Genomic DNA, 20,641 nt, shown 5'->3' on the forward strand with positions numbered 1-20,641 from the left:
TCTTTCCCTCTCCCGATTTGGCTTTAGATCTCTCTCTCTCTCTCTCCCCCCCGCTTGAGATTTGATTTCCAGTAGTCTCTTCGACGAAAACTTTTTCCCTTCTGGTTAATTTTCTGGGAAATCGAGTGAAGATTCGGTGGTTGCGACCGTATATCGCACCATGGGAGTTGAGCTACTGAGGTTGAAGATGGCGCATAGCTCTTTCCCAATGCGCGCGCTTTTACGCGCCCTCATGATCATCTGCGCTTTCTCGGTTGTTTCCATGGTGCAGATTTTCGGCGGAGTTAACGAAGGTGTGAATCGACCCATTAGGGTCGACGAGTGTGCTGTGAATTTCGCCTTTATGGGTCCTTTCCTGCTTTCCAGCGCCGGATTGCTATCCAAAAAATTCCTGAAACCCATTTGGAGCACAATCGAATCCGCGCAGTGCAAGGAAAACATAAACTTGACTGCTAATGTTGTCAGAGAGCTCACAACTATGAAAATGTTGAGTTATGATGCGAAAGCTCTCTGCATTGGCCAAAGATCTGTTTCAGCCGTTCTGGCGATGAAACGAGAGGGGATCTCTGATGTTCATGCAGTTTACAGGCCTCCGTTTTTTCCGCTTAGGAACAGGAAGCTCGTAACTGAGCTAGATTACGAGGACACATCTTTCGATTTTGTGTTCTCTAGGGATCTGGAGACTGTCCCTGTCCCTGCTTCACTCGTTCTTGAGATCGAGCGAATTCTTAAGCCTGGTGGGATAGGAGCTATGCTCGTGAGTACTAGCGGATCTGACTCGAATAGCTTGGTCAGATCCGTTTCACCAGTTTCTTCATTACTGAAGAATTCGAGTGTCGTACACGTTGCCTCGGTGGGTGAACCCGTTTTAGTTGCATTCAAGAGAAATGCAGAAGATGGTTTTCGGTTCGATCAGAGTCCTCAATTCCCGGCCGATTGCCCATCTGTTGTCAACAACAAACCTTACATTGATTTCTTGGAGCCTCTCCTCGAGGAAGAACGGGCAGACTTTGAAAGAAGGATCCATTACTTGCCCGAGTTCATCGACGTTGTCTCATCTAGGAAGAGGTTGGTCTATATCGATATTGGGGCAGCCGGGCATCTGAAAATGAAAACAAGAAGCTGGTTCTTCCCCTCTTACCCGATCGACAAGAGAGCATTCAATGCTTATTTTGTTCACCACAACACATCTGTCCTGACATCTTATGTCAAAAGCCCAGGTGTCACCTTCATTTACCATCCGGGTCTCGCTGCAACCAAGGCAATAACCGATCCTGAAGATCTCGAACCCTTTGTGGAGGATGAAAGCTTTGATTTTCTAGCATGGTTCAAGGAGACAGTGAGTTTTGCTGACTTTGTGGTTCTAAAGATGAACAGCAGTGATGTGGAACTGAAGTTTCTGGCAGATCTCATCGAGACTGGAACTATCTGCTCAGTCGATGAGCTGTTTCTCCGCTGCACCACCGGCTACAATGACTGCACCGGTATCCTTAAGAGCCTCAGGAGCAGTGGCATCTTTGTCCATCAATGGTGGGAAGAATGATATCTGCTATATATCATGAATTATTATCGGTTATGGTTTGTCTTGCCCTAATGCATCTGTTGTCTGCTCTGTTGTTGCTGTATTTGCTTCGGCGGTTGGGCGCTTTACCGAAATAAACAGCCGCCATGTGAACTTTTTGTCTGGTTTCAATGAAGTTTGCTAAGTTTGTGTTTTTTTGTTTTCTGATGGTTCAAGATAATTCCTGTGTTCTACATTTTTTTTTAAAAAAACTATACATTGCAAATGCAAAACAACACTTGGCAAAAAAAAAAAACAGAAACTTATCAAACACAAAGGTGCAATGACATATATATATATATATATATATATACACACAAGCATACCCTTTGTTGTGTAATTGCTAGACAAGCAGGGAGGGGTTCTTCTTCACATTGAAAACACACAATAAAACAAAGGGAAGGAACTTTGCAGAAGGGTTTCACTTTCACTTCACTCATTGCCCTCCATCCTTGTTAACCTTTATCTCCAAAAGCCTCTCGACCGGTTGTCTACAAATGGGGCATCGATTTGTCTGAAACCTCAAAAGCTTTGCACAACCACTGCACATACACTGCAACATATACCCGAGAAACCAAACCAGAATGATTAACATTCAAGCAAGAATATGGCATATTTTTTCTCAAAGTTCTATCAGAACAGCACAGCTCAAGAACCAAATCAAAGTATAGAATCAAACACTGGTCTCAAGATTATACAGCTTTTAGATGCTGCTCTGCTCAAATCAGATTCTCTATCGAGACATGACTGTAATATTCTTACATGATAATGAGAAGACAGTGTAGAGTAATAAGCTTTACCATGTGCCTACAAGGAAGGACAGTCGTGTCTCGTGGCTCTGATAAGCAAATAACACACTCTTTTCCGGTGTCGTTCCCATCTTCTACATTATCATCAACTGTGTTACCGATCCCGTAAATCTCCTGCAGCACGTACCTCTTCCCATTCAACCATAGGATCTGCTTTACGACTCTTGTCTTGTATTCACCTTTCTCTTTTTCAAAAACCGCATGTGTAATCTGACAGTTAGATGTTGGAGACAGAGGGTTATCCTCTGAGTCATTATATTCAACAGATGATGATGATGATGATGAAGCCTCTGCCTTCACAGCCAAAGGATACATATCTGCCTCAGCAGCTTCCTCGAGCAACTCAGCCGAGAAGTCAATCCCTGTTCCAGAAGGCTGCTTGAACTTTTGCCCGAGACCTTTCTGAAAACTTACTGTCACAGGTGGAAACAGATCTTCCTTTGTTGCTGTCAAGCGACAGTCTTCACCTTCTTTGGCAAAGAACATTATGGTGATACTGCTTAAAGAAGAAGAAGAAGATAATCAAAGCACATGACCAATCCTGAACAGCATAGAAATCTAACCATTGGTCATGCATTTGAAAATAATGCCCCACCCTTTTGATTTACTACAACGGATTTCATGATTTCATCTCTTTCCTGGAACTAAGAATCGCCATTGAAGTTAACCTAAGACTAAGACCTTTCTTTTCCATGGAAGTTTGCAGTTTACAGTCATCTAAAAAAACAGCGATCTTATTCCATATCATAGTCCTCCACAAGAGTCAACAAAATGTATTACCATCAGTCAAATTTATGCAAGAAATCTTAGAAAAGGGTATAATCATATCAAATTTGTGAAAGAAATCGATCCCATTTTCAAGTACCTGCCGTCAACAGTAGCATCAAACGTGAAGGAGACCAAAAACCTTCCTGGGTTTTCTTCATCGTGTTCCAATCTCAGCGTATCCTTCTTAATATTGACGTCGTTCCGTATCGTCACGGCCTTCTGGTGCTCGACGTACGGCAATGGCGTCGCCGGCGGCATCATCGGACCATGAGAAACCCAACCGCCGTGATGGTATTGATGAGGATTCTGATGATACGGCGTCGGAATCGACGGAGGTGGCGGCGGATAATACCCTGAGTACTGATAATACTGCGGCGGAGCAAGCGGTGGCAGAGGCGGCGGAGCACTAGGGTTAGGGTACCGGGTCGGGTAAGGCGTCGCGGCGGCGAATACGTACTGGCTGCCAAAGATCTCCGGCTGAGGGTGAATCACCGGCGGCGATGGAGGATGGTCTCGCCGGCTTCCATGATGCCGGGGTGGGGCCCAAAACGTGGTTGTACGATGAATGCTGTCTGCTAATTGTCACAATAATTGCTTTGCATTTATATTTATCTGTGATAAAAAAAACTGTTAATTAAATCTTATAATTCTGGCTACGATTAAACATGATATCACAATTAAATTAAAATTATTACATTACAAGAAGTTATAAAGTAAGTAATTTAGTAAGTTAATCGTTCTTATTATCAGTTTTAACAAATTAAATATTAAATTGAAAACAACAAAATGTCGTTCGTTTGCCTTAATTAAAATCTACTCTAATATATACATACATTGGTACATATATATATATATAATAAATTATATTATATTTATAAATGATTTGTGACAGCTCACCAACGAGTACGAGTGGAGGGTGGCGAGGCATTTGGCGGGAAGAGAGAACAAAGATTCGATCTTAATTCTGTTTAATCCAATGGAAGAACAGAGGAGGATGAGTCGGGAGATGGAGGATGAAAGTGGGAAATTAGAAGGTTAGAGCGTTGAATGAAGTTCCACACACAAACAAATGCGATCGCAATTTATTAATTAATTTTCCATTAGTCAATTTAAATAATATTTTAGAATAAACATTTCACGTTCTAGAAGAATGCGTCTTATAAATTACTATAATCGAATAAAAATATAAGTGAAAAAAGGAAATAAAAGTGAAAAAAGGAAATAAAAGTGAATTGAATTAGCCATAACTGTAACGACCTTCTTGATAATAATAATAATAATAATAATAATAATAATAAGAATTAGGTTTCATTAAACGAGAATCTCCTTTTAACCAAACACAAACACACAAATACACACAAAAATGTCATGAACATATATATACACACACATATATATATATATATATATATATATATATATATATTCAAAGACAAGGACCGTTTTGCATACATTTTCCGCCGCCGGATAAATCTCGGGTCGTCACGGCGATATTATGCGGCAACATTTCCGGAATAATTTGTCATTTTATAAAGATGACTTAAAATTATTTCCTATATTCAATTTCAAAAACAAATTTGTAGATTAATGAAAATTTTGAATCTATATGCATATATTAGCATATATGATAATATATCACAAAGTTAGGTTTACTCCAAAGTGAGTCTTCAAATCAAACCTCTTGAGGTGGAAGATAAATGATATTATCAGAAACTGATCCCTAAAATATTTAAAAAAAAAAATATTTAATAACATTTAATCTTTTGATCATCCAAACAATACATGCATTGATGCATTATGAAAATCAAAATTGTAGATTGATATTTTGTAATTTTCAAAATCAATCTCTTAGATAGAATATTTATTTGGTTACTCGGTCTTTTCTATATTAAAAACTATTAAATAAGAAAAGTCATACATACATAAATCCTTCAAAAATTATCACATAAATATTTAATACATAAAATTATCAAAGAACTCGTAGGGTTTTTACGACAAATAGATTATTTGGTGATTGTCTTTTTCTATATTGACGTTTTAAATAAAAAGATCAGTTGTTAATATATAAATTATTCAAAAATCACCATATAAATATATTAATAGGTAAATACATACATTATCTAACAACTTACAAATGTACGTGACCGATAGATTGATTTGGATAATCAAAATAAATATTGGTTTTTTAATATATATAAAACATTAGTAAAGATTGAAATAAAGATTGAGTGACTTAACTGTTAAAGAAGGAAGTAAAATTTTTTCTCAACCCAATTTCGAATATTCATGTGGAGGTGCATTCACGTAGATATTTTCAATTTTTCTAAATCTGTAAAGGTGTATTCACATAGATTTTTTCAATTTTTTAGAAAATATAGTTGAACCAAATACTCGATAATTTTCGGATTTTAAAAAATTGGTTGATGTTGATGTGATGATCAATATAACCAATAGATAGTTTTTATATGAAAAGTGTGATAAATTATAATATACTGTATCCAGAGACATTTTAGAAAAAATGAAAGAAATTTTTTTATAACGGAAAATCCTACATGCTACCCTTCGTACGCGTTAATTAGATAAACCTCCAAATCGAGACCAGTCTTTATATATGGATCTTATTGATCCATAAATTACGTCTTTTCCCACCACCAAATGGAGTCGTACCGCCAAACTTTGAGCCCACTAAACTATGCCTTGATGGGTAAAGAAATTTGATTTTGATCTTCATATGTTTCATTTTTTATTTGTGTGGAAAAGTACAACATTGATACACTAGAAAATTCCATAAAAGCATTACACGGAATGGAAATTACGAACAAGGGCATATGTTTTTTTTTAAATCAAAGAGCCCGATGGATTTGGTGACAATAATATACACGATAATTAATAAATCACGAATTACGTTATTTTTGTGATTTATTAAATTAATTGAGAGGAGGGATCTCAGATGTTGGAAGCGCTCCTGAAAGATCCGAGGGACTTGGAGCCCGAAGCCCGAAGCACCAATTGGTGGTAGAAAGCAGCGATCGCAGCCCCGACGAAGGGTCCCACCCAGAACATCCACTGCCCATTTTTACCATCCATTCATTATTAAAAAAAAAATTCAATTTAAAATTATAATAAGTCCTTGTTTCCATATAATAAATCAAGTCGAAATTGAAAAATAATTAAAGTTATAAAGAGAGAGAGAGAGACATACGTGGTCGTCCCAAGGCTTGTCCTTGTTGTAGATGACGGCGGGCCCCAGACCCCCCGCCGGATTAATGCCGGGGCGGCCCCCAGACTCCTCGCCGGATTAATGCCGGTTCCGGTGATCGGAATCGTCGCCAAGTGTACCATAAACACCGCAAACCCTATCGGAAGCGGCGCCAACACCTTTTTTTTTTATATATAAAACAAACAAAAAATCATCATCAAAAATACGATTTTTACCGATACAAATACACATTCTATATTATATTATCCTATTCAGTTATTCGATTATTAACCGAATTGATCATCTCCAATACAAAATAAGAGAGAGATATATATGCGGTACCGTACCGGGACGTGCGAGTCACGGGCGTTGCGCTTGGGGTCGGTGGCGGAGAAGACGGTGTAGACGAGGACGAAGGTGCCGATGATCTCGGCGGCGAGGCCGGTGCCTTTGCTGTAACCGTCGGCCAGTGAGTTGGCTCCTCCGCCGTAACGGTCGTAGTATGAACTCTGGAAAGCCTTCACGAGCCCCACTCCGCATATCGCTCCCAAGCATTGGGCCACCATGTACAGTAAGGCCCTCACCAATGTCACCTTCCGGCCCAATAACAGCCCAAATGTTACCGCCGGGTTTATGTGCCCACCTTCATTTCATTTCATTTCATAACAACCGGGTCCGGTTTAATCACAACGTTACTCAACGATAACCGGCTCCGGTTGTGAAATTATTTGTTTTTTTTTTTACCTGAGATACCGGCGGTGCAGTAGACGAGGATGAATATCATGCCGCCGAAGGCCCACGCGATGCCGAGTATTCCGACGCCGCCGCAGGCATCGCCCCCCGAGCCGCCGGCGGTGGATCCGTGTAATCCCTCGCCGGAAAACCTTCTCCGGCCACTCCTCCTTCCACGTCCTTCGCCATCGTTTATCAAATTCTTTTTTCTTCTTTTTCTTTGCTGTGAAAAAAGAAATATGTATTACTTTTTTTTTTGCTTCTGAGTGGTTGTTCTTGTGTTGTGTGGTGGTGAGAAGCCGAGGAAGAACGGGTATTTATACAGAGCGCGAGATCTCATGGGTCAGTTATGTATTTTTTTTTTTTTTTGCTTTGATATCATTTTACGATTATATTATGTTTCAAGAAAAAAAAATCAACAATTCGGAATATTTTAATTATGGGGAAATACCTGCCACTTATCGAGTTGTCCTTTATTTTTTTTTATTTTTTTTGTCAAACCAGGAAGTTTACCTGGGCCTTTGGCCCAACCTACATCTCTCTGGACCCGAGAGCAGCCTTTGAACACACAACCTTTGGCTATGTCTCTCCCTCCCTCCCTGCATGTCTGGATTCGAACCCCTGACCTGGAGGAGAAACACCCTCGCATCTAGTCCAGGTACAACTCGACCACAGACATGTGGGTAAATAAAAATTTAAACTTGTTGGAGTTATCCTTTATTACTGCCCAAGGTAATGTTACATAGATGAGCGGATTTTTTTTTTTTTTGATATCGGTGGGAACCCGCCATACGGCCCTTCGGGCCGGATCCCGAACCGCCCCAGCCCCTCCCAAGACCGAACGGTCGGTATGCCGACAGTAAACCCCCCGGTCCTGCGCAATAGTCGGCAAAGATGAGCGGATTTATCCATTAGTTAATCATGATTATGATTATTAGGGAACATTATGTGTATTTTGTCCGGTTTTAATTGGTCTATATTCATCCGGTTACGATTGGTTATATGCATGTGACGTGTGTTGTATTTGCATTACACAATTTTTTTTTTCATTTTTGGATTTTATAAAAAAGTTCCATCGATTAATACTTCTTTTCTAATTTTAATATAGTTCAAATTCATCTCTACCAAAAAATATGCATTACTAATGTGAAATTGTATGTGGGTCCAAACATACAGTAAATATATAAACATGGACAACTACAGTATAGTAAAAAAAAAACTTGATCTTATAGTTACATTCTGAAATTAATATGATCTAATTTTTCTTATAACATTTACAAAAAAATAAAAATTAATTATACACGTGCGCTTTAAGAACATATTCTTATATTCAATGAACTAGTCAAGCTATTCATTGCTCAACAACAGTTACTTACTTATATAATATGGGTACCATACATTTATTTCATTATGACTACGAGAATGTGCACATGCCGCAAATGTTGACGACGATGACTTGGATATTCACATCATAAAACGTGGCGAAAAATATGAAAAATCATCATAATTTTGGTTAAAACTTAAAAAATTAAATGAATAATTTCGAATATAAATCTTTTTTATTCGGTTTATTTTTAAAATAACGAACCATTTGACCAACCTAGTATCAGGAATTAGCATCCATTATGAAGTCGATTTTCAAAATTACTATTTCAAGCAATGGTGAATCCAAAAACACAAATTATCGTGGGGGAGACATATAATATCGTTGAGGCATTATAAATATTTTTTGTTTAATTATTAGAGGTACCGATGCATAAATATGAATAAAATATATATATTCGTTTCTTCCTACCAAGCTCAAAATTTATTATACTACAGGGAGTAACAATTAAACAATATTTTAAAAAGATGAGAGCGACTGACCTGGAACTACTATTCCAATAATAGCCGACCGATGTTGCTAAAATAGGATAAGCTTGTGACACGTGGCAAAACACCAGCCAGGAACTCTGTGTGTGTATATATATATAAATGTATATCTTCTTGTCTGTCTGATTTTTTTTTTTATTTCTTTATTTTTGTCATCATATTGTTTTTTTTTTTAATTACTTCATAATGCATAGCAGAAAAAGTGGAAACGAAATTGGCTAATGCATGAAGATGAACGAAAATGATTGGAGGGCAGTGGGTGGGGTCCATGAAGACGTGGCAATATGTGAGTGGTTAAGGCTGTGATGAGTTGGACTTTATCTGCATGGACGGTGGTGATACGTTGGTCGGGGGAGCGATGGACGGTCACGCGCGGCCCCTCCACGTCACCCCAACAACAACCCACTGATTTGACTGGAAACAGCTTTGAAACGACGTCGTTTTCTTCCATCCTAATTATTTCTATTCGACCGACCTGATTTTAGTAATCGAGTTACTGCTTTGCTCGGATATTGTAATTAACGAGTAACGTTTTTATAAAAAAAAATTAATTAAAAAGTTTAACGCTTCGATATTTCTTCGATACGGATTCTATAGAATGAATTTTTCTTAAGATTATAAACATAAAAATTAAAATGTGATATTTTATTATATTTTTGTTTTTTGATTTTGGGTATGAGCAAACTAGTAAATAATTCATAAAACCATGTTATAACTACGCTATTTCATTGAAAACATTATATGTTTATGCTACAACTAGAATTCATGTGTGTGTGTGTTTTTTTTAATTCATGATTTCTTTGTCAACCAATATTCGAGGGACCATACCCACAAAAAAAAAATTTGCTGGAGAATAATGACATGAGACAAGAGCATAGAAACAAACCATAGTGTATACAGAGTCGGTCCAAGAGAAAACGACATAAAACTTACATTATGGAAATGGGGCGGCGAGGCTAAGCTTAACTAACCATCCATTATCTCCCAAAATGACATATTTTTTTTTTTAAAAATAAACTATACAAAACTAAGGTTGGGGAATTCTTATGGTTCTTCCATTGCTTTACTTTAAAAAATGTTATCTAAACGTCATCATACAAAAAGAGAATTAGAATATATATATATATATATTGTGTGAGTATTCGCAAATTCGTATAGTTTTTTTGTTGTGAACGAATATCCTACGTCAAGATTCAAATTAATTTCGAAATCTGAAGCTAGTTATGTGATTTGGAATATACACTCCTTTTCCATATTTGATGTTATTTGATGTTCCAACTCGGACGAGAAATATTTTTTACGTCCATTTTCACCGGTTAAACTATCTAAGATGGATTCAACAAAAAAATATTATAGGATTTAAATTAAAAATCATAGACTCAATTTGAGTTGCTATATGTTGTACTATTGATGATGAGGATGATATAATCATATGCATTAATGTAAAAAAGCACAATTATTGGACTATCAATGTAGGAGTATTGGACTTTGTCTTTTAGGACAGCTAGATATGCCAAAACTCTTGTATTTCCCCGTTGAAACCATGATCATTATAAAATATATACAAATACGCTGTATTAATGATTTGTTATCAATTTTGTCATCCCATGAAAAAAGAACCTTAAAATAACATTTTAAAAAAAATAGAAAAACCATTTATAATTATATACGTATACCTACACAATACACATATGCGTATGAGCATAAACCGAAAGCACTGAATCCATGAGAGCTCGCTCTATATAAATACCCACTCTTCCCCAGCTTCTCACCATCAAACAACCATTCATAAGAAAAAAAAAAACACATATTTCTTTTTTTTTTCACAGCAAAAAAAAGAATTTGATTAACGATGGCGAAGGACGTGGAAGGAGGAGTGGCCGGAGAAGGTTTTCCGGCGAGGGATTACACGGATCCACCGCCGGCGGCGCTGGTGGACGCGGAGGAGCTGACGAGGTGGTCGTTCTACAGAGCGGTGATAGCAGAGTTCATAGCCACTCTCCTCTTCCTGTACATAACCGTCTTAACCGTGATCGGTTACAAATCCCAAACCGATACCAAAGCCGGCGGCGATGACTGCGGCGGCGTCGGAATACTCGGCATCGCGTGGGCCTTCGGCGGCATGATATTCATCCTCGTCTACTGCACCGCCGGTATCTCAGGTAAAAAAAAATTAATAATTTCACAACCGGAGCCGGTTATCGTTGAGTAACGTTGTGATTAAACCGGACCCGGTTGTTATGAAATGAAATGAAATGAAGGTGGGCACATAAACCCGGCGGTAACATTTGGGCTGTTATTGGGCCGGAAGGTGACATTAGTGAGGGCCTTACTGTACATGGTGGCCCAATGCTTGGGAGCGATATGCGGAGTGGGGCTCGTGAAGGCTTTCCAGAGTTCATACTACGACCGTTACGGCGGAGGAGCCAACTCACTGGCCGACGGTTACAGCAAAGGCACCGGCCTCGCCGCAGAGATCATCGGCACCTTCGTCCTCGTCTACACCGTCTTCTCCGCCACCGACCCCAAGCGCAACGCCCGTGACTCCCACGTCCCGGTACGTTACCGCATATATATATCTCTCTTATTTTGTATTGGAGATGATCAATTCGGTTAATAATCGAATAACTGAATAGGATAATATAATATAGAATGTGTATTTGTATCGGTAAATATCGTATTTTTGATGATGATTTTTTGTTTGTTTTATATATAAAAAAAAAGGTGTTGGCGCCGCTTCCGATAGGGTTTGCGGTGTTTATGGTACACTTGGCGACGATTCCGATCACCGGAACCGGCATTAATCCGGCGAGGAGTCTCGGGGCCGCCGTCATCTACAACAAGGACAAGCCTTGGGACGACCACGTATGTCTCTCTCTCTCTCTTTATACCTTTAATTATTTTTCTGTTTTTGATTTATGTTCTTAATTTTAATTTTTTTTTTAATAATGAATGGATGATAAAAATGGGCAGTGGATATTCTGGGTGGGGCCCTTCATCGGGGCTGCGATCGCTGCTTTCTACCACCAATTCGTCCTGAGGGCTTCGGGTTCCAAATCCCTCGGATCTTTCAGGAGCGCTTCCAACATCTGAGATCTCTCCTCTCAATTAATTTAATAAATCACAAAAATAACGTAATTTGTGATTTATTAATTATCGTGTATATTATTGTCACCAAATCCATCGGGCTCTTTGATTTAAAAAAAAAAACATATGCCCTTATATTTCTTTCTGCGTGTAATGCTTTTATGGAATTTTCTAGTGTGTCAATGTTGTACTTTTCCACACAAATAAAAAATGAAACCTACGAAGATCAAAATCAAATTTCTTTCCTCTTTTCTAAAATGTCTCGAGGACCATATATTACAGTTTATCATACTTTTCATGTAAAAACTATCTATTCGTTATATTGATCATCACATCATTAACATCAACCAATTTTTTTACCGTCTGGAAATTCACCAAGTATTTGGTTAAATTATATTTTCTAAAAAATTGAAAAAGTTTTAGTGGATGCACCTCCACAAATGAAGATTCGAATTTGGGTTGAGAAAGAGTTTTATATTTTTTCTTATCAATTAAGTTACTCAATCTTTATTCAATATTTTATATATTTATATATTAAAAAATCAGTATTTATTTTGATTATCCAAATCAATCCATCGGTCATGTACATTTGTGAGTTGTTTGATAATGCATGTATTTACATATTAATGTATTTATATGGTGATTTTTGAATAGTTTATAAATTAACAATTGATTTTTTTTACTTAATAGGTCAATATAGAAAACCAATATTTATTTTGATTATACAAGTCAATCCAACGGTCATAAATACATTTGTTGGGTCTATATACAACACAAACCGCTTTTATGTCTGAGTTTTAGGTTCATCATCAACGCATCAAACATGAGTTGCATTTTTATTTACTTGTTTGATTAGAAAACTTGTAAAAACATAACTAATGAATGAAGTTATTACCCTTTAAATCACATCGAATGTTTACACTTAATGATAGTAGAACGACTCCACACCATGAACACTTCATTACATCTACCACAATTCTTCTCTTATAGCTTCCAACAAAGATTACAGTTCCTGAAAACTATGGAGAAGTTTCAGTTCCAAGACTGTTTCTAAGGTCAAAAGACAAAAGAAACAACAAAAAGCTAAGGTGAAAAATGTGAGCAAATGTACCTCTTAGTTTGGTATGTAGTCATTAGCTCCAATTGCTCTATCTCGCCGACGTACTTACTAATCACGTTTCCATCCAGAAGGCTTCATACCCGAAAACGGACCATTACCCCCCCTTCACGTTTTTTCCGCTTTCTCCTTTCTCCGTCACAAGATTTCGACAACATCCCATCATAAATATGTCTTCAAGAAGGATGGATCTTTGGTAAAACCAGAAGCTTAAACTATCCTTATGAATACTCTCATTCGGCTACTTAGGCTATAAAATTTTAATCCTTGAAGGCTGGCAAAGTAACTATTCCTATTAGGAATTATCTTAGTCCAAGCACCAGTATGATTTTGTTCCTTGGAACTCGAAGTTTCTCCTCCCGTAGAAATCACTCGTTTAGCCTCCAATCTCTCCGAATTTGATACTGATAACACTCTAGTACCATGATGCAGGCACACTCCCAAGGCATTCTTGTTCTATGGACTTATTTTCTTCACCCTTATTTTCTATACTATAGTTCCTGTGTCAATGGGTGGCTTAAGTCCAGAAGTTCAGAATGAAGGAAGTGAGACAAGGCGAACCGGATGATGAAGGCCATTGATATGGCAGCCTCAAACCTCGTGCAGTGGTTCACGATATGCCAGCAGTTTCAGAAGCAGATAGTGGATGGTGGACGTGATCTGCAAAATTCGGTTTTAGATGGGCTGATAATGCAAAAATCCATAAGGAAATAGACTCATCGATTTTAAGCAATCCCCAACACTGACAAATCTTGCAGATAAATCCAAATTATTACATTCAATTATTCATGCCGGAAAACAGCAGTGAAAGCAAAATCTAGCAATGTGGTTCCAAAAGGACATAAGCGGCAATAAGCAGAAGAGACAAAACTCCACAGGCTTTGCAAGCCAAAGGCCAGAATCAAGCAACTGTTCAAGAAAAGGACACACATTGCGTGTCTGATCAGATTCATACCATCAAATCAAATCACATTTACGCAAGAACACACCGTTTCCCGAGCAAATTCAAGTTTCTGAAGCAAGAAAGAAACCTCATTTTCATTTTTCAATCAACTCTTAGAGATAAGAGAACGAATCAAGATTCTTGAGCTCAACCCACCATCTGATTCAGATCAAAGCTAGTCCTCACTTCCATGGAACCCAACACATGCAACGCAAACTATGGACCACATATTCCAGATCTATTCAGAATGATTCAATGACAAGAGATTCAAAAAACCCCTAATTTTGCAGCGTCTTAAACACCCGTTCGAGACCCTAATTACTAAAACCCAGTTCCAAATTTCAGTATCTTTCAAATCCCATAGGCCACAGAGAGGCATAAAGGGAACGGATGAATCCATTACCAGAAAGCGGTGGCAGATCGGAAGTCGAAGGTGGTGGCCATAAAGGCGACGAAGATGACGGCGGAAACGAACAGAGAGGCCGAGGAAGAGGCCGCCGATGGTTCCGGGCATGCCTTGAGGCTCCTTCATCGTCATCGGAAGTCAGTCTCCCGCTCCGGAGGTCTGTAGCGGCGGAACTGTCTCCATCGGGTGCACCGCCGGTCGGCTGATGCTCATCGTGCGGCTACAGAAGCTCCGACGAATTTCGGGGACACTGGCAGTGTCTCTCTCGGAAAGAGAGGCTTTTTCTTTTCTTGTTTTCGCACGGATATGATATGGAACACCTATATACATCTATGTGTGTGTATGTGAATTTTGAATTATTAAACTGAATTTAATCGCCGTTGAAATCTAGCTATTTTCAAAGCCCAAACCACATTCAAACCTTGCCAAACGGTCCAAAATTCGGATTAATCAATCAAGTATTTGCAAGTAAATTAATTTGATAAATCAATAGAAATTAGAAGCCTAAATTATACAAATTTGGATCCATGTATATTACTTAATGACTCCTTTTTCTTCTTTCTTTCTTTCTTTTTTGCATGCACGTCAAATTTGATTGTCTTTTTTTCTTAATCAAAAGTATAAAGAATCAAGACTCTAATCAATAATATATAATACTAATTACTAAATATTTAATTATATGTTAACACCACTGAACTAACAACGGATAGCATTTGCTAAAAGACGACCAAATATAAATTTTTTCTATAAATTGGAATATTAAATGTTCATACAAGTTACTCAATTTTTTTCATATAAGTTAAGTAATTAATATGAGATAAGCAATGAACCCAAAGAGTTAATTTTAAGTTACCCTAATAAGCAAAAAAAAAATATTCGGGAGTTGAAAACAGTGGTAATTTACACAAAAGAATTTCCCCATAGCAGTGGAAATTTTTACCCTCCCCTCCTAATCAAAAGCTTCGAGATTCAAACTGTCTTCTTCTTCTTCTTCCCGTTATATATATATATAGATATTATTCTTTATATATATAAATATATATATTAGATATTGAAATGTATTATCATTCTTCAGATGCGTAGCCAATCCGCTCCATCTCCCAACAAAGCTTAGAGGCAACTCTTTCATGGCAAGGCGAGTATTCCTGCAAACACACACATGCAGACAACGTATGAGATTCATTGTGTTTCTTATAAGAGTGTGTTATTATCAATGTATTATACAACGTATATACAGAGAAAATACGTATATATATTACAATAATACCCTTGTATTTCTTGAGATTCCAAGGTGAAGAACTCAGAAGACAGCTTTTCAAGAATCGATCTTTTTTTTGTTGTTGTTGAGAAGAGATTTCATTACATACATTCATTGTGTTTCTTGAGATTTCAACGTGAAGAATTCGGAAAACAGCTTTTCAAGAATCTACTCTTTATGTTTGCATTACCTCTAGTTTCTTGACGAGCTCCTTAGCTGTTGGTGCGGAAACGATGATCTGGCGAGCGTTTGTACTGACGAATCCTTCTTCCACCGCCTTATCGATGAACGAAAGCAAAGAGTTGTAGTATCCATCGACGTTGAGCAGACCCACCTGCAAAAATTTCGAAACTTCTGATGAATTATTTGGCCCATTTCTTGAACTTCTCCACCAAAGTCTGAATCTTTTTCTAAGATTGATTTCTGGGTTTTTACCGGTTTGTCGTGTATACCGAGCTGAGCCCAAGTTATGACCTCGAGCAGTTCTTCAAGAGTTCCATATCCTCCTGCAATTTTCACTCCAAATCATATTGCTGTGTCTCTAATCTTTCTTTCTTTCTTCAAGTTTAACCCTAAACTTGTTCCAAAGGAACAGACTTTGGTCTGTTTTCTACAATAGCAGAGATTCATATATGGGCAAAGCGACATTATGACAAAGAGATTTACCATCTGTTTTTTTACATAAATTTGGTTTGAAATGTGTCCAAAGAAGACCATATTAAAGAGAGGAGAAACCAGACAAGCTATGATGTTTGAATCTGGGGATGATATTAAAAGCAGGGACTTTGAAAAGGGTGAAGAACATGACTATCCATAATGGCTGCAGATTTTTGGAGGCAAAGATTACTTTTTTTGTGAGGGGGGGGTCTGTTTCAGGTTTTTGTCTTTTAACTAAAAACGGGTAAGGAAAAAACACCACAAAAGAGACAGAAGAGGTACCAAAAGTAAAAGATAAAGCTATGAAACAGAGTAAGAGGTGGTCTAATTTTCAGTGTGAGATGTTGATGGGTCAATGGCTAGGGCTCTCAAGAATGAGAGATAGCATAAATGTTTTTGGACTTTGTGGGGCTATTATGATTTTGAAATGTGTTCATGAGAGAGCCAAAAAGAATCAAAACAAAAATGATTTTTTTTTAATAAAAAAAGCTCCTTCACAGTACCTTTCACTCCAGAGATAGACCAAGAAACCTATTTTTTCCATTTTTGTCTCTCTTTCCCAAGATCAGTCAATGATTCACCCCTTTTCTAGTGCTCTTTCGTCAACCAAACACTATCTTGGAATCAATTTAAGAGGCTAAGACTAATGTTCTTGAGGTTCTGAGTTGTAAGGCTGTGTATGTAACCTGATTTTACCCCTTGAGAGTGTCATTAATTTGATTGGAATAAGAAAAAATAGAGGAAAGGACAAAGACAAGAAACAGAACATATAAGGTGACTGGGAAATTCTCTTGATTTGGGTATGAGTTCTTTTTCTTGGAAGATACTGAAATTGGAAGAAAGAGTGAATACTAACCAGGTAAGGCAATAAAAGCATCAGAGTGTTTAGCCATTTCTGCCTTCCTTTGATGCATATCTGCAACTGCTCTTACTTCCCCTACTGTTTCACCAGTCAACTGCAAAAGCACATCAACCCATTTAAAATTTTAAATCAACAATAAATAAAATATTGGAACTTTTAAAAAAAGGAAGCAGGTTTGGACTGTTCTACAGCCAAAGCAATGATGGCAATGCAAGTAATTGGCTGGTTTTGAATTCCGTATGGACTTTCCCCTCAGAACCCTAACAAGTAAGCTCCTCATCTTTTATCCAATTCTTTAACCATTTTTTTGTTGTTTGGTTTTTGTATCCATCCACAACCCCAATAGCATAAAAGAATGAAGATAAGGCGAAAAGGGAGACCTAATGAGAAAACTACTTGATCATCATGATTTTTTTAAGAAAGGAGATTAAAGAAGAAGATGAGTAAGATGAAAGCAAAGACAGAGACAAAAAAGGGTTTTTAATTTTCCAGCCAAAAGGATGGGGCTTGACTAGGGATTCGGAGAAAAAAGCAAGAGACAAAGAGAAACTAATAAACAAAGAACAGTGTTTATTATGGTTTATTAATGGAAAAAAAAAGTTCAAGGCTTTTTTTTTTCACATACCTCCCTAGGCATGAGTGTCTTGGGAATAACCCTGTAGATTAACAAGAAGACGACAAAAGAGGCTTATCAGATGTAATAAGAACATAGCCCAAATGCTGTTTTATTAGTAAACTCAATAACATTTTCTCTAAAAAAAGTTTATGAAATCTCTCAAGATCTGAATTTCCAAGAGAAGATGGAAGAAAAGATGAGTTTTTTACCCAATAACATGGCGACCACCATCATGAACAGCCTGTGAAACCAAACCCATTAATCCTATGCTTCCACCTCCATACACAAGATCAATGTTCCTTGAAACCTGCAAAAGTAAAATCCAAAAAGAACGACTAAAACTTCATGACAAATACAAGGAGAGTAATCAAACCAAAAACTTTATTTTGGGTACCAATCTATCAACGTGGATGGAGACAAACAAAACATTCTCATGCGGGCATGTGGGCTCTCAATCATATGGGTGAAATATGATATGCCCACCTGACCGGAAAAAATAAAAATCGAATCTTTGAGTCATAGAATAGCACAAATTCACACCCATTTGACAGAAATATCTAAAAAAATTTAAGGTTGTCATGTAAGAGAGATTTTTCCAAGCTCAAATCTCTTGCCGGAGAATAAGATTCTTAACAGTAAACATTAGAAAACAGAGGAAATCCCCTGTTTTTTTTTTGTTTTTCTAAAGGAATGGGCCGAAAAACTACCCAGAAACATATTCGCAAACATCTTGTGAACACAGTTTACAAACACATAAATAAATAAAAAAACACCTAAAATCACAGGGTTTTTCCCACCGTCATGAATCAAAAATGGCATTTTCTTCACAACCCAAGTTCATGAACACCAACACTTGCCTCCCCTAATCACCAAGAAACAACAATATAGCAAAAGCTGCCGACAAAAATGGAGCTATACATACACATAATAAACAACAAGTATATATACTCGTTTATGTGTGTATGTGTATATACCAGTTCTTTGCCGAGATCAACAGCAGCATCTTGGTAGCTCCTCTTCTTGCCTTGGCTACTCCCACAGAAAACACAAATTCTCCTGAACTTGGATTTTTGCATGGTTTCAGCCTCTACCTCCATTGATTCTGATTTCAAGAAAATTTTACGCAAAAAAAATGGTTTCTTTGAGCAAGGATGTTATTTTGGTGCTTCCTATGATCACAGAAAGGCAAGTACAAGTGTCAAAGAACCCAAAACTCAATTTTTTTTTCGGTTCTTTTTTTTTTTTTGGTGTCTTGACCACTAACACTCCCCGGTTGGGGCATTGTTGTTATATAGTGCGCCTTCTCGTCATGCTCCTTGAATTATCTTTTATTTTAAAATTATATGTTTTCATTAAATTATTTTATTTTATTTTAAATTTGTAATGTTCTTTCGCACGTGAGAGATTGTAGCACGCGCGTCGCCACCACCCACACATACAGCTCATGTTGGCACGCGTGGACCACTTCTTTGTGTTTCTCCTCTTTGCGTTTATAATTTAATTTAATTTCTCTATTTTTCTTTAAAAAAAATTAGTTTTATTTCCACTTTCTTATATAAAAATAAAGCTTATACAAATTGGGGGGAGAATTGTGTTCACCCAACATAAAAATATATGCTGAAAACTTTCGATAAAGCTCTTTTAACTTCGATGATTTTGGAAATAAATACTCAATTTGTCTTTATGTTCAATTTTTTTTATAAAGTAATTTTTGCTAACTAATACTATTCATTCGGAATTCCAACACAAATGCATTTAGATTGGTCATTGAATAATTTTATCAATGCATATTATGACATTTTAATGATTTATTTGTTTTTTTAGTTTGCTTCTGTATTTAATGATATGGTTCTTCGTTTTTAATACACAAAAGAAAATTTTATCCAAATTTTCAGGAATATAAATATGAAATGGCATCAGAAATATTTACCTGGATTGATATATAACTGAAAATTTTATTAATTTGTTAAGATTAACTTTTAATTTAGAAAAAAAAAACATAAAAGATTTACTCTTCCTAAGGTTAACTAGAATATACGTATATAATATATATGCATTTTAAGTAGATTCGTTGATTAATGTGTTCCTTTTTTGTATAAAGGAATATTTTATCTTTAATATAAATCATAAAGATAAAAAAAACAAAAATTACAAATAGAATACCTCTTATAAAAAAAACACACAAAGAAAAGAATATTAGATTAAATAAAATGGTGTGATTTAGAGATCATTTAAAAAGCTGTATCGCTTTTACCCTCCCTTTTTCTAGAATAAGACAAGAATTTCATTTTCAGATAAAATAAAACTAAATCAAAATTATTTAAAAAAATGAAAAAGGGACAATTTAATTTATGACCCTAAAATAAAGGGCACAATCTTGTACCTTGATATTATTGTAACTGTAGTTAATCTTTTCGATTTGTTTGGATTTTGATTTAACTATTTTTGGATTAACCTTTTGCTATAAAAAATATATTTATTTTGTTTTATATCTATTTTGAATACGCGTATATATTTTATTCGATTCGTTTTATTTTTGTTTTATATTACCAGATAAAAATATACATCCCAATTGCAACCCTTTTATTATTATAATGCCAAGAAAAGGAAAAAAAAACTAGAATAGCCTAACACAAACATACAAAATATAAAAATAATAAATCTGATCAAAGTTATGGGTATATGAAAGAACACAATTATATATATATATATATATATATATATATATATATATATAAAAATAAAAAAAGAACA

General features: G+C 36.5%; 4 protein-coding genes, 1 long non-coding RNA gene and 1 pseudogene across 9 annotated transcripts in view; 2 read left to right on the forward strand and 4 right to left on the reverse strand.

The window, feature by feature from the left end:
• LOC104806503 overlaps positions 1-1,725 on the forward strand; it is a 2,494-nt gene extending 769 nt beyond the window's left edge. Inside the window, exon 2 of one of the 3 annotated variants that reach the window (XM_010531442.2) lies at positions 7-1,725. In XM_010531442.2, the coding sequence (XP_010529744.1) occupies positions 161-1,543 (1,383 nt within the window). In that variant the 5' untranslated portion in view covers positions 7-160 and the 3' untranslated portion in view covers positions 1,544-1,725. The other 2 variants (XM_010531443.2, XM_010531444.2) reach the window with 2 other exon arrangements.
• A 113-nt stretch (positions 1,726-1,838) lies between these two features.
• LOC104807008 (probable E3 ubiquitin-protein ligase LUL2) lies at positions 1,839-4,645 on the reverse strand. Its single transcript, XM_019201647.1, has 4 exons — positions 4,591-4,645; positions 3,236-3,710; positions 2,362-2,866; positions 1,839-2,114 (listed from the first exon to the last, which is right to left on the reverse strand). The coding sequence occupies exons 1-4, from the start codon at positions 4,643-4,645 to the stop codon at positions 1,998-2,000; spliced, it is 1,152 nt and encodes a 383-aa protein (XP_019057192.1). The 3' UTR covers positions 1,839-1,997.
• Positions 4,646-5,843: 1,198 nt separating this feature from the next.
• Positions 5,844-7,370, reverse strand: LOC104806504 (annotated as a pseudogene).
• Positions 7,371-10,706: 3,336 nt separating this feature from the next.
• On the forward strand, positions 10,707-12,222 carry LOC104806506 (aquaporin PIP2-2-like). The gene is made up of 4 exons (XM_010531445.2): positions 10,707-11,103; positions 11,203-11,498; positions 11,666-11,806; positions 11,915-12,222. Exons 1-4 carry the CDS (start codon positions 10,794-10,796, stop codon positions 12,032-12,034), a joined length of 867 nt encoding a protein of 288 aa, XP_010529747.1. The 5' UTR covers positions 10,707-10,793; the 3' UTR covers positions 12,035-12,222.
• Positions 12,223-12,852: 630 nt separating this feature from the next.
• LOC104806505 lies at positions 12,853-14,911 on the reverse strand. 2 transcript variants are annotated; one of them, XR_770623.2, is made up of 3 exons: positions 14,492-14,904; positions 13,140-13,805; positions 12,853-13,047 (listed from the first exon to the last, which is right to left on the reverse strand). It is a non-coding gene; the product is annotated as an uncharacterized LOC104806505 (long non-coding RNA). The 2 variants fall into 2 exon arrangements; XR_770622.2 differs by having other exon boundaries at positions 12,853-13,805; positions 14,492-14,911.
• Positions 14,912-15,312: 401 nt separating this feature from the next.
• LOC104806507 (cytokinin riboside 5'-monophosphate phosphoribohydrolase LOG3) lies at positions 15,313-19,134 on the reverse strand. Of its 2 annotated transcripts, none has more exons than XM_010531446.1 (7): positions 18,862-19,134; positions 18,097-18,194; positions 17,897-17,927; positions 17,266-17,365; positions 16,188-16,258; positions 15,943-16,086; positions 15,313-15,639 (listed from the first exon to the last, which is right to left on the reverse strand). In XM_010531446.1, the coding sequence occupies exons 1-7, from the start codon at positions 18,982-18,984 to the stop codon at positions 15,559-15,561; spliced, it is 648 nt and encodes a 215-aa protein (XP_010529748.1). In that variant the 5' UTR covers positions 18,985-19,134; the 3' UTR covers positions 15,313-15,558. The 2 variants fall into 2 exon arrangements, with proteins under 2 accessions (XP_010529748.1, XP_010529749.1); XM_010531447.1 differs by lacking the exon at positions 18,862-19,134 and adding an exon at positions 18,685-18,750.
• Between the last annotated feature and the right edge of the window lie 1,507 nt (positions 19,135-20,641).

The sequence above is a fragment of the Tarenaya hassleriana genome, unplaced genomic scaffold, assembly GCF_000463585.1.
Source record: "Tarenaya hassleriana unplaced genomic scaffold, ASM46358v1 Cleome12, whole genome shotgun sequence".
NCBI lineage: Eukaryota > Viridiplantae > Streptophyta > Magnoliopsida > Brassicales > Cleomaceae > Tarenaya > Tarenaya hassleriana.

Coding starts and splice junctions, on each gene's coding strand:
- LOC104806506 (XM_010531445.2), top strand. CDS start 10,794: ATGGCGAAGGACGTGGAAGGAGGAGTGGCCGGAGAAGGTTTTCCGGCG. Junction 11,104..11,202: donor CTGCACCGCCGGTATCTCAG/GTAAAAAAAAAT, acceptor AATGAAATGAAG/GTGGGCACATAAACCCGGCG. Junction 11,807..11,914: donor ACAAGCCTTGGGACGACCAC/GTATGTCTCTCT, acceptor AAAAATGGGCAG/TGGATATTCTGGGTGGGGCC.
- LOC104806507 (XM_010531446.1), bottom strand. CDS start 18,984: ATGGAGGTAGAGGCTGAAACCATGCAAAAATCCAAGTTCAGGAGAATT. Junction 18,195..18,861: donor TTGATCTCGGCAAAGAACTG/GTATATACACAT, acceptor TTACTTTTGCAG/GTTTCAAGGAACATTGATCT. Junction 15,640..15,942: donor AGCTCGTCAAGAAACTAGAG/GTAATGCAAACA, acceptor GTGTGTTTGCAG/GAATACTCGCCTTGCCATGA.
- LOC104807008 (XM_019201647.1), bottom strand. CDS start 4,645: ATGTTGCCGCATAATATCGCCGTGACGACCCGAGATTTATCCGGCGGC. Junction 3,711..4,590: donor TTTATCCGGCGGCGGAAAAT/GTATGCAAAACG, acceptor GACAATTAGCAG/ACAGCATTCATCGTACAACC. Junction 2,867..3,235: donor GATGCTACTGTTGACGGCAG/GTACTTGAAAAT, acceptor TTCTTTAAGCAG/TATCACCATAATGTTCTTTG.